At 41.5% G+C, this 13,983-nt stretch overlaps 1 protein-coding gene across 3 annotated transcripts in view; it reads left to right on the forward strand.

The window, feature by feature from the left end:
- Positions 1–13,983, forward strand: part of PLD5 (phospholipase D family member 5) — a 409,798-nt gene that overhangs the window by 57,558 nt on the left and 338,257 nt on the right. The window contains exon 1 of one of the 3 annotated variants that reach the window (XM_072830385.1): positions 4,645–5,028. The exons of the other annotated variants lie outside the window; for them this stretch is intronic. Coding sequence (XP_072686486.1) covers positions 5,026–5,028 — 3 coding nt within the window. The 5' untranslated portion in view covers positions 4,645–5,025. Of the gene's footprint in view, positions 1–4,644; positions 5,029–13,983 lie in introns of those variants that run through there. 3 annotated transcript variants of the gene reach the window in all.

Genomic DNA, 13,983 nt, shown 5'->3' on the forward strand with positions numbered 1-13,983 from the left:
ACTCTTGGGACCTCATGGAAGCACCTCTCTCATTGCCTCCAAATTGAGGGATAATCACTTTGCTAAATGGGCTTGTGCAGAATTCTTCAGAAGCAAATTAGAAGTGAACTTGGCTGCTGCTTTTGAAGAGTGTTTAAGAACTGAAGCAAGGAATGGGCACAGATGTGACTCTGGCCAGAGGTTAATAAGGAGAGTTCACTTCATTAAGCTGCTTATTTACCATCACTGAATCATCTTTGGCAACATGCCTCAGAAGACTTTTCTTACTTGGGGCAATCATTTATGCCCAAAGAACTGGACAGGCAAAGATACATTACAGATTGCTTTTTAATCCATGGGTAAATAAGTCCGGTGAGTTCCATGTGATTAAAGCCATTAGCTAAAATATCAGGCATCTTAATGCTCAGGATGTGTACCTGGATTATCCTCATCTAAATAACATCTTTCAGATGATTTATAAATTCTGAATCGAAGTAGATAAAAGAGAAAAAAAAAAAACCCACGGTCATTGCCCTATGTGCGCACGTATTTGCAGGTGAATGCTTGAGCAGGGGCAGTTGGAGGATGGCTTTGGAAGCTGACTTTGAACCATTGATTGCTCACCTCCTTTTCTGGTTGGAGGCATCTGTGGCAGGTGCTGTTCCTGGTAAGGAAAACTGCTCACCTCTCAGAGCTCGAGACGCTGCCCTTGTTACGCGGCAGCTCCCCCCTGTGGTGGAAAGGGAGAACAGGCACAGATTCCGTAGCCCTGAAGGAAACCAAGGCCCCAGGCACAGAACCAGAAGGGTCGGCGGATATGGTCTGGGGAGAGCCCAGGCTCCAGTTGGCTGTCTCTAGAATTCAGGACTGCCCACCCCCCACCCCCCCCCCCCCCACACACACACACAGGCCCCAAGGCTTCCACTGGATAGTTGAGACCCTGCAGAGGACTCCGTGATTGCCGCTCCCCTCCTGGAGGGCACTCACATTTTCTTGCCGTCTCCTTAATTTCCTCCCTACTGTCTCCACTTCTCTTGGTTAGACTGCAGGACTTTATATCTCATAAATGATACCGTGATCGAAGTTAATGTCAGTATTTTCTGCTGAAATGTGTTGTCTTCTGGGTGACTGTTCTCTTGATATAAGTACTTGGCGACCTTGAAGGTGGCTTTAAGAAGTGATGGGTTCTTTTTCTCATTGCCTTGACTTAATTTTTCCTCTCCCAACATCAATTCAGAAACCTTTGAAACATTAGAAGCTCAGAGACATCCCTCCATGCTTTATGATTCTTAGACTGAGCAGGGTTGCTTGAGATTAAATTTGAAAGCACCATCTTGCCCATGTGCTTATTTCTAAGGGACCTATTAATCCCACGTGCTTATTTTTAAGGGATCCTTTTATCCTGTGTGCTTATTCCTAAAGGATCTAGTAATCCTGTGTGTTTATTTCTAAGGGATCCTGTTATCTTACATGCTTATTTCTAAGGGATCCTATAATCCTGTATGCTTATTCCTAAAGGATCTAGTAATTCTGTGTGCTTATTTCTAAGGGACCTAATAATCCCATGTGTTTATTTCAAAGGGATCCTGATATCCTGTGCGCTTATTTCTAAGGGATCTAGTAACACAGGGGCAATGCAGAAGGGTAGGATTTGGGGGTAAACGTGAAGATGGGAGAACCAGGGAAAGATAAACAGTTCCCAGCCCTTCCCTCTGTTCTTTGGAGGGGGTAGACAGGCCTAACGCTGCTGCTCCTAACAGTAGGAGTCTACTGTTTTCTTCATTTCCTCTGGATTCTTACACACAGGGGAGGTGGCAGCAGGGAAGGGGTGTCCCAGTGGCTGTGGGAGTTTCCAATCTCTACTGGCTACTTTTTTTTGAATGCCAAATAAACTTGTTATTAATGCAGGACCAACATTTTCGATACTGACCAATGCATAGGGAGCACTCTTTGGGGGGAGATAGTAATGTCTTGGTGGGCTTATCATATACATTTTAAATACCTTTTAAAGATGTAATAAAGATTTTACAAAAAAGATAAAATGGATTGACATCATTCAGAAACACTGAATGAAATACCATAGCTCTTTGTACACATTTGTAAAAGAATTTCTCTTTTTTTGTACCTTTCCAGGCTCAAGGGGGTGGGGATACGTTCCCACTGGGCCTTTCGTCCCTCGGTCTGAGGCTCTTCTTTGCTGGGATCTCTAGCTGCCAGGGGGTGTGTGGGAGGGTTGGGCTGGGGGGTACATCCAGGAAAGGACTGGCTTTTTTTGGATGTCTACATCTGTTAATGAAAAATTTACTATTTTATAGAAAATTCTCATTTCCCCCCCTGGTTTCTCACCAGAAGTTTCTAACTTCCCTGCTGGTGGTGTCTGGGGGCTGGGTATCAATGATGGGATTGTGTTTTAGTGATTAGTGTGTTCTGACCAAATCAAGCCGAGAAGTCTAACGATTTTGATTAACATCAGTGTCCAAACAATTCGCAACATCGACAGACTCCTGATTCAGTCCAGACAGACGGTTATTCAGAAATCCTTCTTCATGTTCCCTTGTGGTTTCTGCCAAATGGTAATTTATTTGAGGAGAGGTGCATCCTTCTCAGGGAAAAATAGTGCCCATACACTGCATGAGCATTTCTCATCTCAGAACGACACTGATTCTAAGCCTGCGTAGGTTGGTGTGGGGCTCCCACAGGAACCTAAGGATGGCCCACACTGACATTTCATGCATCTCCAGCCTTCAGCTTGCCACTCAGTTCTTGCAGGAGGGCCAGAGGAGGTGGTGCGGACAGCCAGGGCTGAAGGAGGAGGAGGGGCCCCATGTGGGCCCCGTGTATGTGCAGAGAAGCCTGGAAGCAGGAGCGAGCACTGTGATTTAAGGAAAGTGCGAGGGATTCTTCGGGGCTGAAGCCTCAGGGGGTACTTGCAGGGGCATGGTGGGGGAGCAAACTCGAAGGGGCCCGTTCATGAAGTCCCCTTAAGAGTGGCTCTTCTGGTCAGGTTAGAGGTGTGTAGTAGTCTTAGTTTCATCTTTGACAGTGCGATGCCACTCACAAATTTTATAGAGGGAATAGCATGTTTACCAGTCACGGAGAGGAGATATTGCTGTGAGTTGTAACCAGCAGAGGTGTCTTCTTCAGGGAGGGAGGAATGATGTCAGTCACACTTTGAAGAAGAGGTAGAAGAAAAGGAAGATGCTTCATTGATGCCAGGGTAGGGGGTGTCCACTGTTTACAAGACAGAGGCTAGCAGGAAAGAAGAGACGAGGCTCTTTTGCTGGTCACATGGCAATTGATGTCACCACTTCATTTCATTTGAGGACAAGTGTAATTGGTGGAATGTCCTAGAGATGGGACCGTGAATGGGGTTCAAATTGAACTGAGACCCCCAAATTTGGCTGTGTTGTCCCCTCCTAGCTTGAGGACAAGTATCAGACATTCCAGGGTTCCAGAGCAGCCCTTTAAGGGTGTATATAGATTCAAGGAGTATATAGAACCTACTTCGGTGCAAGCAGTGAGCTATACCTTGGCCACTGACATGGGCTCTGTTGTCTCACTGGGGCACCTGATTTGCCTACTATTCTTTTCTGTTCTGTAAGACTGTTCCCTTCAGGGAGTGAAAATGGGAGTAGTTTTCTTGGCCTCCGTTGATTCACAGCTACTTCTTGATCCCACCAAGCCTGATAAATGCCGGGCACTCTTTCTAAGAAATTAGAACCGTTAGCCATCAGCATCAGCTTTATTCCTTGGGTGGAATTTGAATTTGCTCTGCAGCAAATATTTAGCTTTGCTGGCATTCCTGCCCTTTGCAGGCCTAACCTATTAGGACATGGGAGCCTTCTCTTTTGGTGTGAGGGAAGGCAGTCATGAACACATCAGGCTCTTAGTAAGAGGAAGTTTACCAGTTCGAGGGACGGCCCACCTTTCCAACAATTATGGGAAGTTAATTAATTCAGCCAGTAAATACTGTACAATGTATTGGAGCTGTATTAGGGAGAGGGAAAGGAACAAAACCAACATGGCAGCCACCCTACTGGAATTGACAGTAAGTGAGGAAGGAAAAGCAGGTAAACAGTTTAAGCAATTTTAGATGTTTTTGCTTTTTTGTATGCTTATTTTCAAGAGTCCTGGCTTGAGCTTTGATTGCAGCCCTGCCTCTGCTGTGTGCTAGCTGTGTGAGATTGAATCCTTATGAGACAGATAAAATTTTTAAGCAATAAAATGTTGTCAAAACATAGGAAGAACAAGGAGCCTAGTGGTTTAATATGACTGAGCAGACATGGCTAGATTTAAAGCATCTTGGCATATACAGTCCCTGCATTTGAAGAACTTCTAGTTTATTTTTTAGGACAAAGCTATGCTTCATAGACTCCCTTGATGAGCAAGGAGCTTTTCTTCCTACCTGTTTGGATTTGACAGCGTGACACCAAATGCTGTGGTTCAGACTTGGGTCCAGTGTTTGGTCCTTGGCACACTTTGCAGATTCATACCACTTAGGGAGCGGCTGCGACCCTGGTGTGCCCAGGTGCATGCCAGCATGATTCTCTCCCTCCCTCTGTGTCCAGCCGGGGTTCTCTTCTCTGATTGGAAGAGTGACTTTTCGGGTTAGGTTAGAGGTGTGTGGAAGCCAGCAGAGTGCCTGTGTCCCCTGGGTCAGCTTGAGCTCCTGCTATAATTTCATCCTACAAAGCAACACAACCCATCTGAGAGAGAGAGAGAGAGAGAGAGAGAGAGAGAGATCTAATTGAATGTAGCAGCCTTTGGTATTTGCTTAAAATGCTAAACGAGAGACCCATGTTTCTAAGAGCAGGTTCTCGGGGAAATTCTGAAATTGCAAGCTGCAGCCCTTTCTCCTCAAGCTTGGTTTGGCTGATTTCCAAAGCATCGAGGCCAGCGATTGAGGGACTGAAATATAATCAGTGGTGATACATTTGCACCACATGAAACATTCTCTGCCTCCAAAGCTTCCATTGGCTGTGGAAACAGCGCACCAGCAACAGCTCCTGGCTGCTGGACTCTGCAGGGAGGAAAGATTGGATCACAATGGTAAGAGACTCCAGAGTTTTCGGTAGACCTAGTTTGTGACCTGGGGAGGAATACCTGGCATCTGCTGGTGACAGTGGCTGTGGGTAGCAGGAGCCTGAACTTGGGCTCTCAGGCACTGTCAGCTTTTTGCTAGAAAGGGCGGGGACCTCCTTGGCACCAAAGCACTGACTTTTGAAAAATGATTCCTTTCATGTCAGGAGCCTTGTAATTAATACGAACCGTTTGCTGGGCTCTGCCAGGGAAGGACAGTCGCACGGTGACCTCAAGTGCGAGCCCTGATTAATGCAGTCTCTGATGTGTGTGCTCTTCCTCCGAATGCAATTTGTGATTTCCAGGAGGCTGCCTCAAAGAAATAATTGCCTGCTTTCTCGATATTTGCGTGCGGGGGTACCAGCCCATTCATACAGAAGCCGCTCTTTTCGCGACTCTGGTGAATTGTCACAATTCTGCGAGTGTCACTGTTGATTGGAGGCATCTGCACATTAACCGTTACTAGAGCAAACTTCTAAGTGATTGTTTTTTTTTTTTTTTTTCTTTCACAACTGTCATCGGCAGACAGTGGCAAAAAGAGCCCAGGTTCTAAAAGAAAGTGTAAGTGACTTTGGAGGAAGTTGGCTTGATTCGCTCCAGCAGAGCAGACGTTGCCAGGGGGAGGCCTGCCTTACTGGGAACTACTGAGGTCTCTGGACGAGGTGCGGGAGCGGCCGGGCAGGACAGCGTCCTGAGCCGGGGTCTGCAGCGGTCCTGCGGCCCTCCAGGCGCCTTTGCCCCGGGGCCCGCCACCCCGGAGCAGCAGTGAAGCCCTGAAATGTTTTCTTTAAGGACTCAAGGGACGAAGGACATTGGTAATAATAAGATTATATAACATTTAGGTTATAACATAACCTATTACTGTTTAGAGAGAATGCCTGAAATACACTTATTTGACTGCACAGCTGATGTGTGGGAAATGATTATTCCTTTTATAATCCAGATGAATGAAGAGAGTGCTGATGAGGGTTGTGGGAATTTTTAGAAGTAAGCCTGCCTCTCCAGCGACTCAGAAAAAGGGGACATTGGAAACCAGAGTTATGAAAATATTTCACTTCACTTCCTGCCCTCACCATCCATCCTAGATCGCTCACTCCCGAGCACCAGCCCTAGAAACAGAGCTGCAAAGCTCAGGGTCAGATTGTTGCCTCCTTCATTGACAGGTGGTACCATTTGTCAGCTCATCTGTGCTCCAGGCTCTTCTGACCTGGGGAGAAGTCATGTTAGGGACTCACCTATTTCTCCCTGACCAGCAGGGTGGGTAAATATCAACACTTGAGGATTAAATGGGGCTCCTTAGTGCTTTGGAATGTTTTGCCTCAGTTCTTGAGGCATAATAATTCTTTTCTTCTCTTTATTAGCCTGAGAACATTCCTTTAAGGATTAAAAAGGACCAGGCTGAGATGCAGATAGGGCTCCTGCTAGCACACGTTGAGCGTGGGCATAGACTTGAGCATAGCGACAGTCTTGTACAGTATTCAGGGGATGACAAGGGGCCCGCTGAGGACTGAGTCACTTAAATGCAGTAGCACAACCTAGGAAAACATGTAGACCTCTTTTTTTGATTGCAAAAAAAAAAAAAAAAAGTTGAAAACATTACCCAGTTGTACATTAAGCGAAACCTTCAGTCTAACTGAGCTTTTCTGAACTACAAACGCTAAAACGGTCACGGTTTTGTAGGGAAGACATCCATCCTAACCAGCCAGCTTTTGTAAAAGGAATCTTTCTTTGTAGTGCGAACTCTGTCCAGAGAACAGTGGGTTGAAAAATCGGCCTTTGATTTTAAGGGGACTTAAGTCCCTTCTATAAGGAGAAAGAAAACCAGTCATGTTTCTCATCGTGCAAACATGATCCGTTATCTTACTTATCCAAGACGAAAGGCAGTCACTGTGTTTAAAACCCTCTCCTGGCCCTCATTATTAGTGTCAGGAGCAAGTCAGGGCTTGCGGGGTGCCAAGTAAGTCAGTGCTGCTGTGGGCTCAGATTGCTTGTTTTTGTTTTATTTGCAAATCAAAAGAAAATGCAAATAGTTAAATCTACCCCTCATAATTGCAAACAAGTTTAAGTTATTTCAAAGCAAAGGAAATGTGTGAATGCTTTCAAGGAATTTTTACAAATATTGAGGACACATGTGCTATGTGCCAAGTGTTTTAAATACTTTGATAATCCTCATCCTTTCTTTTAAGCAATATTATTATTACCACCATTGTACTGAGGTAAGGTACAGAGGAGTATTTTCCTAAATTCTTCTTCTCCTTTCTCCTTTCTTCTTTCTCCTTTCTTCCTCTTCTTCTTCTTCTTCTTCTTTCTTCAGGATTTATTTATTTATTTAAGAGAAAGAGAGTGCATGCACATGAGCTGTAGGGGCAGAGGGAGAGGGAGAGAGAATCTGAAGCAGGCTCCTCACTGAGCACAGAACCCAACACAAGGTTCAATTCCACAACCCTGAGATCAGGATGTGAGCTGAAACCAAGAGTCAGATGCACAACCACTGTACCACCCACGTGTCCCTCAAGGCCCTTATTTCTTAAACCACCTCATCCTACAACCTTTTAAGGTATAGAGGAGGATAAGCAAGGCCAATGCTTCAGTGATTCAGCCTCTAAAGCTTCAAATACTGTTTGACATATCTCTTTCATATCCAGTCTGCTCCCAAGACAGGTCTGTTCTTTCTTGGTGTCACCTGTTTGGGTTTCTTGTCATTTGCACACCAACACCCTATTTCTTACTTTATGTTTCCACTCTGGTCAACTTCCCTTAAACAGTTCCCTTAATCTGAGACAGTCTTATGTTATGGAAAGAGAGTTTAACTGCACTCAGACCTAGAGTTAAATTTCTGTGTTACCTACCTGTTTGGGTGGTTTTGGACAGCAGTTTTTAAAAACTCTTTAACAATTAGTGTTCTTATTTGCAAAGTGGGAATAATGAGTCCTATGTCTATTGGGTCATTGTGATAATTGCATTAATGTTTGTGTCAAGTCGGATGTCTGATTAGGCTGAAGGTCATGGTGATGAGATGAATTGGAAGGAAGCTTTTCAAATTATTGAGGTACAGGATGATAAGGATTCCAGTTAGGATGGTGGGGAGGAAATGAAAAAGAATCAAAGTAGGAGAGTAGATGCATGAAACATTCACTTGTGTCGGCCACTGATTGGATGTGATTGTGAAAAAGGAAAGCACAAACTTGTATCTGAAGCAACTAGCTCAAGAAGAGTGAGTAAGAATCTCCTGGCTGCAGTTCCTACATCACCTGGCATGATGCCTCACACAGAGTAGATTGTGTGTATTGTCAGATGAATGAAAAAAGACACATGGCAAGGAAGAAAAAGTGTGAAAGTCAGAATATATAAATAGATGACTTCTGTGGCATGTCACCCAAAGTCCAGTAAGGTATTTAGAGGTGAGTGACAGTGTAATGTGTTCTGGATGTGGAGGCTCAAGGTACTAAATGGCCTTTTGATTGTGTTCCTGAAGAGAAGAAGGTGGATTCAGAGGGTCGGGGAAGTGATATGTGCCTATACTCACGTGTATATTTGGAGATTTTAGAATTTTGAAGGTGACATATAGAAGGCAAATTATATATAGCCAGAAATGACTAATGACTTCAGAGCGGTGTTCTTGATAATTGATGACCTGTAATCACATTGATAAGATGAATAGAAAGATGTGAAGAATATGAGTGGATAGTGAAGCCCCTCCCCTCAAAAAAAAAAAACCCACAGAGAAAAAAAATATTTTATAAATTAGAATAGGTAAGATATTAATTGTCAGGAAGAGGGATATTTTGATGACAAATTTTAGGGAATTGAATGTTGGTTGGTTTTGAGTTTCTCCTTGAAGACTGTGTCAAGAGCTTTAAAAATTTTAAATTGCACATACCAGTAGTATAATGAAGATGAATCGTTTCTCCTGTGCTTTCTGTGGTCTTCTATGAAGGAATTGCACTCAATGGGCTAAATAAAGGAAGTGTGAAGCTGAAAATAAGCAAATGTGAACTCAGTTCAAATTTCATCCCGTTGGTCAGCCACACCAGTCCATATGATTCATCATGGATACTGGACAGGTCCCATTTGGCGAGAAGACGCAAGAGTGAGTGTATACAGGATGATGGATAAAATACCACGGAAGCTGTTGCTGATCAAGCCTACTGTTGATTGTAAAATCAATGTGATAGATGAAAGACCTAGCGTAAAGAGACTAATTAGCTGGATAACCTAGAAATTAAATGGATTCCAGTCTCTAGGGAGATGCTCAGAGGTTTGTGGAAGAAATGGGATAGTTCAGGTTATTAGCCTTAACTGCAATTTTAAATCTTTTCTTATAAATGTGGACATGAGCACAACATTAAAATTCTCCAGTATTCATCCAGTGTTGGCTATTTTCAGTACTTCTGGTTGAACTTAGAATAGGCAGGTTTTGATATGTGGATTATCTGCCCAGACATCTTTCGGCCCTTGAGGATTTTTGGGTCTGTGAAGGACCCACTCCCCAAAACCCACCACCCTGAGTCAGCCCCTCTTATTGTAGTCTCACCCAGAAGGGCAAGCATATTTGGAGGCATTTGATGTTTGCATTCTGAAATTTGCTGTGGTTGGACTTATAGCTTGCTTTACAAAAGTACTTAGATTAATTTCCTTATTTGCTTAGTTACTGTGTTTATTTTGGTTTCAGTAGTGAAATCAAAATATAAAGCATGTATTGGGCAGTCCCGGTGGCACAGGGGTTTAGCGCCGCCTGCAGCCCAGGGTGTGATCCTGGAGTCCCGGGATCGAGTCCCACATCGGGCTCCCTGCATGCAGCCTGCTTTTCCCTCTGCCTGTGTCTCTGCACCCCCCCCTTCCTGTCTCTCATGAATAAATGAATAAAATCTTTAAAAAAAAAACACAAAATATAAAGCATGTATAGAAATGTTTTAAGAAATGGATAAAGTCTCTGATAGAAAGGGGAGAAATCACACCAGCATATACTTAATAAATCTCACTTTCTAATTAATTCTTGTTCTGTATCCATATAATTTTAATGTTTCCAACTAACACTATGGCTGATTAATGAATTCATGGAAAGTGTGGCTCATCAGCTTAGGTATTTCTAGAGGCAGGCTATATTGTAATATGTTGCTACATCTAAACCTTCCTGAATTTGTGCTCACTCAGCATAGAGATTCTTTATAAAACTATGTTTATAACTTATGTTTATTGACACTAGAGAAGATGAATAACATTTACTCAGTCTGGGATTTAGAATTGCCTCGTAAGTTTGTGTGAAAGTGCATTGACATATAGTGGGTGAGTTTTTTAAGATGGACCAAAGTGGGGATGCCTGGGTGGCTCAGCGGTTGAGCATCTGTCTTAGGCTCAGGGCATAATCCTGCAGTCCCAGGATCAAATCCCTGTCCATTGATGAACATAAATGCATAAATTCTCAATAAAATACTAGCAAACCGAATCCAACAATACATTAAAAAAAATCATTCACCACAATCAAATAGGATTTATTCCTGGATTTCAAGGGTGGTTCATTATTTGCAAATCAATCAACATGACACATAACATCAGTAAAAGAAAATAACCATATGATCATTTCAATAGATGCAGAAAAAGCATTTGGGAAAGTACCACATCCATTCATGATAAAAACCCTCAACAAAGTAGGCTTAGAGGGATCATGCCTCAACATAATGAAGGACATATATGAAAAACCCACAGCTAATATTATCCTAAATGGAGAAGAACCGGGAGCTTTTTCTCTATGGTCAGGAACAAGACAGGTATGTCCACTCTCATCATTACTATTTAACATAGTACTAAAAGACCTAGCCACAGCAATCGGACAACGAAAAGAAATAAAAGGCATCCAGATTGGCAAGGAAAGAGTAAAACTTTCACTATTTGCAGATGACATGATACTCTATATAGGAAACTCTAAAGACACCACCAAGAAGCTGCTAGAACTGATAAGCAAATTCAGTAAAATCACAGGATACAAAATCAATATACAGAAATCTGTTGCATTTTTATATACCAACAATGAAGCAGCAGAAAGAGAAATTAAGAAATCAATCCCATTTATACTTATATCGAAAACTGCAAGATACCTAGAAATAGCCCTAACCAGAAAGGTGAAAGATCTGTACTCTGAAAACTGTGAAACACTGATGAAAGAAATTGAAGATGATACAAAGAAATGGAAAGACATTCCATGCTCATGGATCAGAACAAACAATATTCTTAAAATGCCTATACTATGCAAAACAATCTACACATTTAATCCAATCCCTGTCAAAATACCACCAACATTTTTCACAGAGCTAGAACAAATATTCCTAAAATGTGTATGGAACCACAAAAGCCTCCAAATAACCAAAGCAACCTTGAAAAAGAATAACAAAGCTGAAGGCATCACAGTTCCAGACTTCCACTGTGTTACAAAGTTGTAGTAATCAAGATAGTATGGTACCGTTACAAAAATAAACATATAGATCAATGGAAGAGAATAGAAAACCCAGAAATGAACCCACAATTGTATGGTCAGTTACTCTCCAACAAAGTAGGAAAGAATATCCAATGGAAAAAAGATAGTCTCTTCAACAAATGGTGTTGGGAAAATTGGACAGCAACGTGCAGAAGAAGGAAACTGGACTACTTTGTTATACCATATACAAAAGTAAATTCACAATGGATGAAGACCTAAATGTGAGACCTGAAACCATAAAAATCCTAGAAAAGAACACAGGCAGTAACTTCCTTGACATCAGCCATAGGAATTTCTTTCTAGATACATCTCCTGAGGCAAGGGAAATCAAAGCAAAAGTAAATTATTGAGACTACATCAAAATAAAAAGCTAATGCACAGTGAGAGAAACAATCAACAAAAGGCACTCTACGGAATGGAAGAAGATATTTACAAATGACATCTGACAAAGGGTTAGTATCTAAAATCTATAAAGAACTTCTAAAACTCAACACCCAAAAATGAATAATTCAGTTAAAAAATGGGCAAAAGACATGAATAGACATTTTGCCAAAGAAGACATCCAGATGGCCAACAGAACCATGAAAAGATGCTCAATATCACTTAAAATCAGGGAAATAAGTCAAAACTACATTATCACCTCACACTTGTCTGAATGGCTAAAGTCAACAACACAAGAAACAACAGGTGTTGAGAAGATGTGCAGAAAGGGGAACCCTCTTACACTGTTGGTGGGAATGCAAGCTGGTACAGCCACTCTGGAAAATGGTATGGAAGTTCCTCAAAAAGTTAAAAATAGAACTAACCTATGACCCAGCATTGTACTACTAGGTATTCGGACTACACAAATTCGAAGGGATCCATGCACCTTGATGTTCATAGCAGCATTATCTGCAATAGCCAGGTATGGAAGCAGCCCAAATATCCATTGATAGGTGAATGTATGAAGAAGAGGTGGTAGATATACACAATGAAATATTACTCAGCCATATTGAAGAATGAAATCTTGCCATTTGCAACAACATGGATGGAGCTAGAGGGTATTATGCTAAGTGAAATAAGTCAGCCAGAGAAAGACAGACACTATATGATGTCACTCATATGTGGAATTTAAGAAACAAAACAAATGAGCAAAGGGTGGGGGATAAAAGAGAGACAAACCAAGAAACGACTCGTAACTATACAGAACTTGCTGGTCACCAGCAGGGGGGTGGTGGAGGGTTGGGGGGAAATAGGTGATGGGGATTAAGGTGTGCACTTGTTGATATGAGCCCCAGGTGATGTATGGAAGTGCTGAATGACTATATCGTACCTCTGAAACTAATATTACACTGTTAACTAACTGGAATTTAAATAAAAACTTAAAAAAAAAAGAATAAATCCAATTAAAAGGTTGGTTTTTTTTGTTGTTGTTGTTGTTGGTTTTTTTTTGGATTATAAAAGAAACATGTGGCAATTGAAGAAGATTCAAAACATGCTGAAAATGAAAGAAGAGTACAGTCATTCAGAGCTAATACCTATCAGTTATATATACATAATTCTGGCCTTTCTTATATGCCTACCCATGCTCGAACTCAGTATACACACCACACATGTACACATGCTTGCACTCATATATACATACCACGCACATATAATTTTTACTAAAGGCAGTAGGGTAAGTCTTTCTTTAATTATATATTCACAATATTCTGCATTTTGCTTCATAGCATTTGTCACTATTTTTAATTGTTTATATTATTATTTGATTAATGTCTACTTCCCCAACAGCCTGTAAACTCCCATGAGTAGGAATCATGTTTCCCATCATAATCTTGATGGCCAGAATGAAGCCTGGCATATTAAATATGTATTGAAAGAACAAAAAATAATATTTCACTTAGGTTCAAAAGTAAATATTCATTTCTGAATATCATTCATAAACATGCTATTTAGTTCTGCTTTTTAAAAAATGTATCATGGCCATCATTCTGTGCCAATACATGTAACTTTCTGTCATCATTTTAATGGACATTGATGTTATTTCCAATTTTCCTGCAAAATTATTATTTATAATAGGCTGAGTGAGAATTTTTATGCATTCAAGTTTAAGCAATTGCCAATCCAGTTCTTTTGCTATTTCACTATACAACATCAAGGGGATAAATGACCTAATTTTAAAAGTGTTAAGTAGAATAATGGACAGAGCAGTGGAAGCAGAGGGAGGTGTTTTTAGAAAGGTGTTTTTAGAAAATATGGGCATACTTCATTTTATGGTGTCTTACAGTTACTGCCCCCCCCCCTTTTTTTTTTTTTTTACAAATTGAAGGCTTGTGGCAACCCTGAGACAAGCAAGTCTGTCAGCGCCATTTTTTATAACAGCATTTGTTCACTTTGTGTCCTGTGTTACATTTTGATCTGGAATCAGTGATTATGACTGGTTAAAAGCTCAGGATGGTTGACATTTTTTAACA

This window comes from Canis lupus, chromosome 6 (assembly GCF_048164855.1).
Source record: "Canis lupus baileyi chromosome 6, mCanLup2.hap1, whole genome shotgun sequence".
In the NCBI taxonomy this organism is placed as follows: Eukaryota; Metazoa; Chordata; class Mammalia; order Carnivora; family Canidae; genus Canis; species Canis lupus.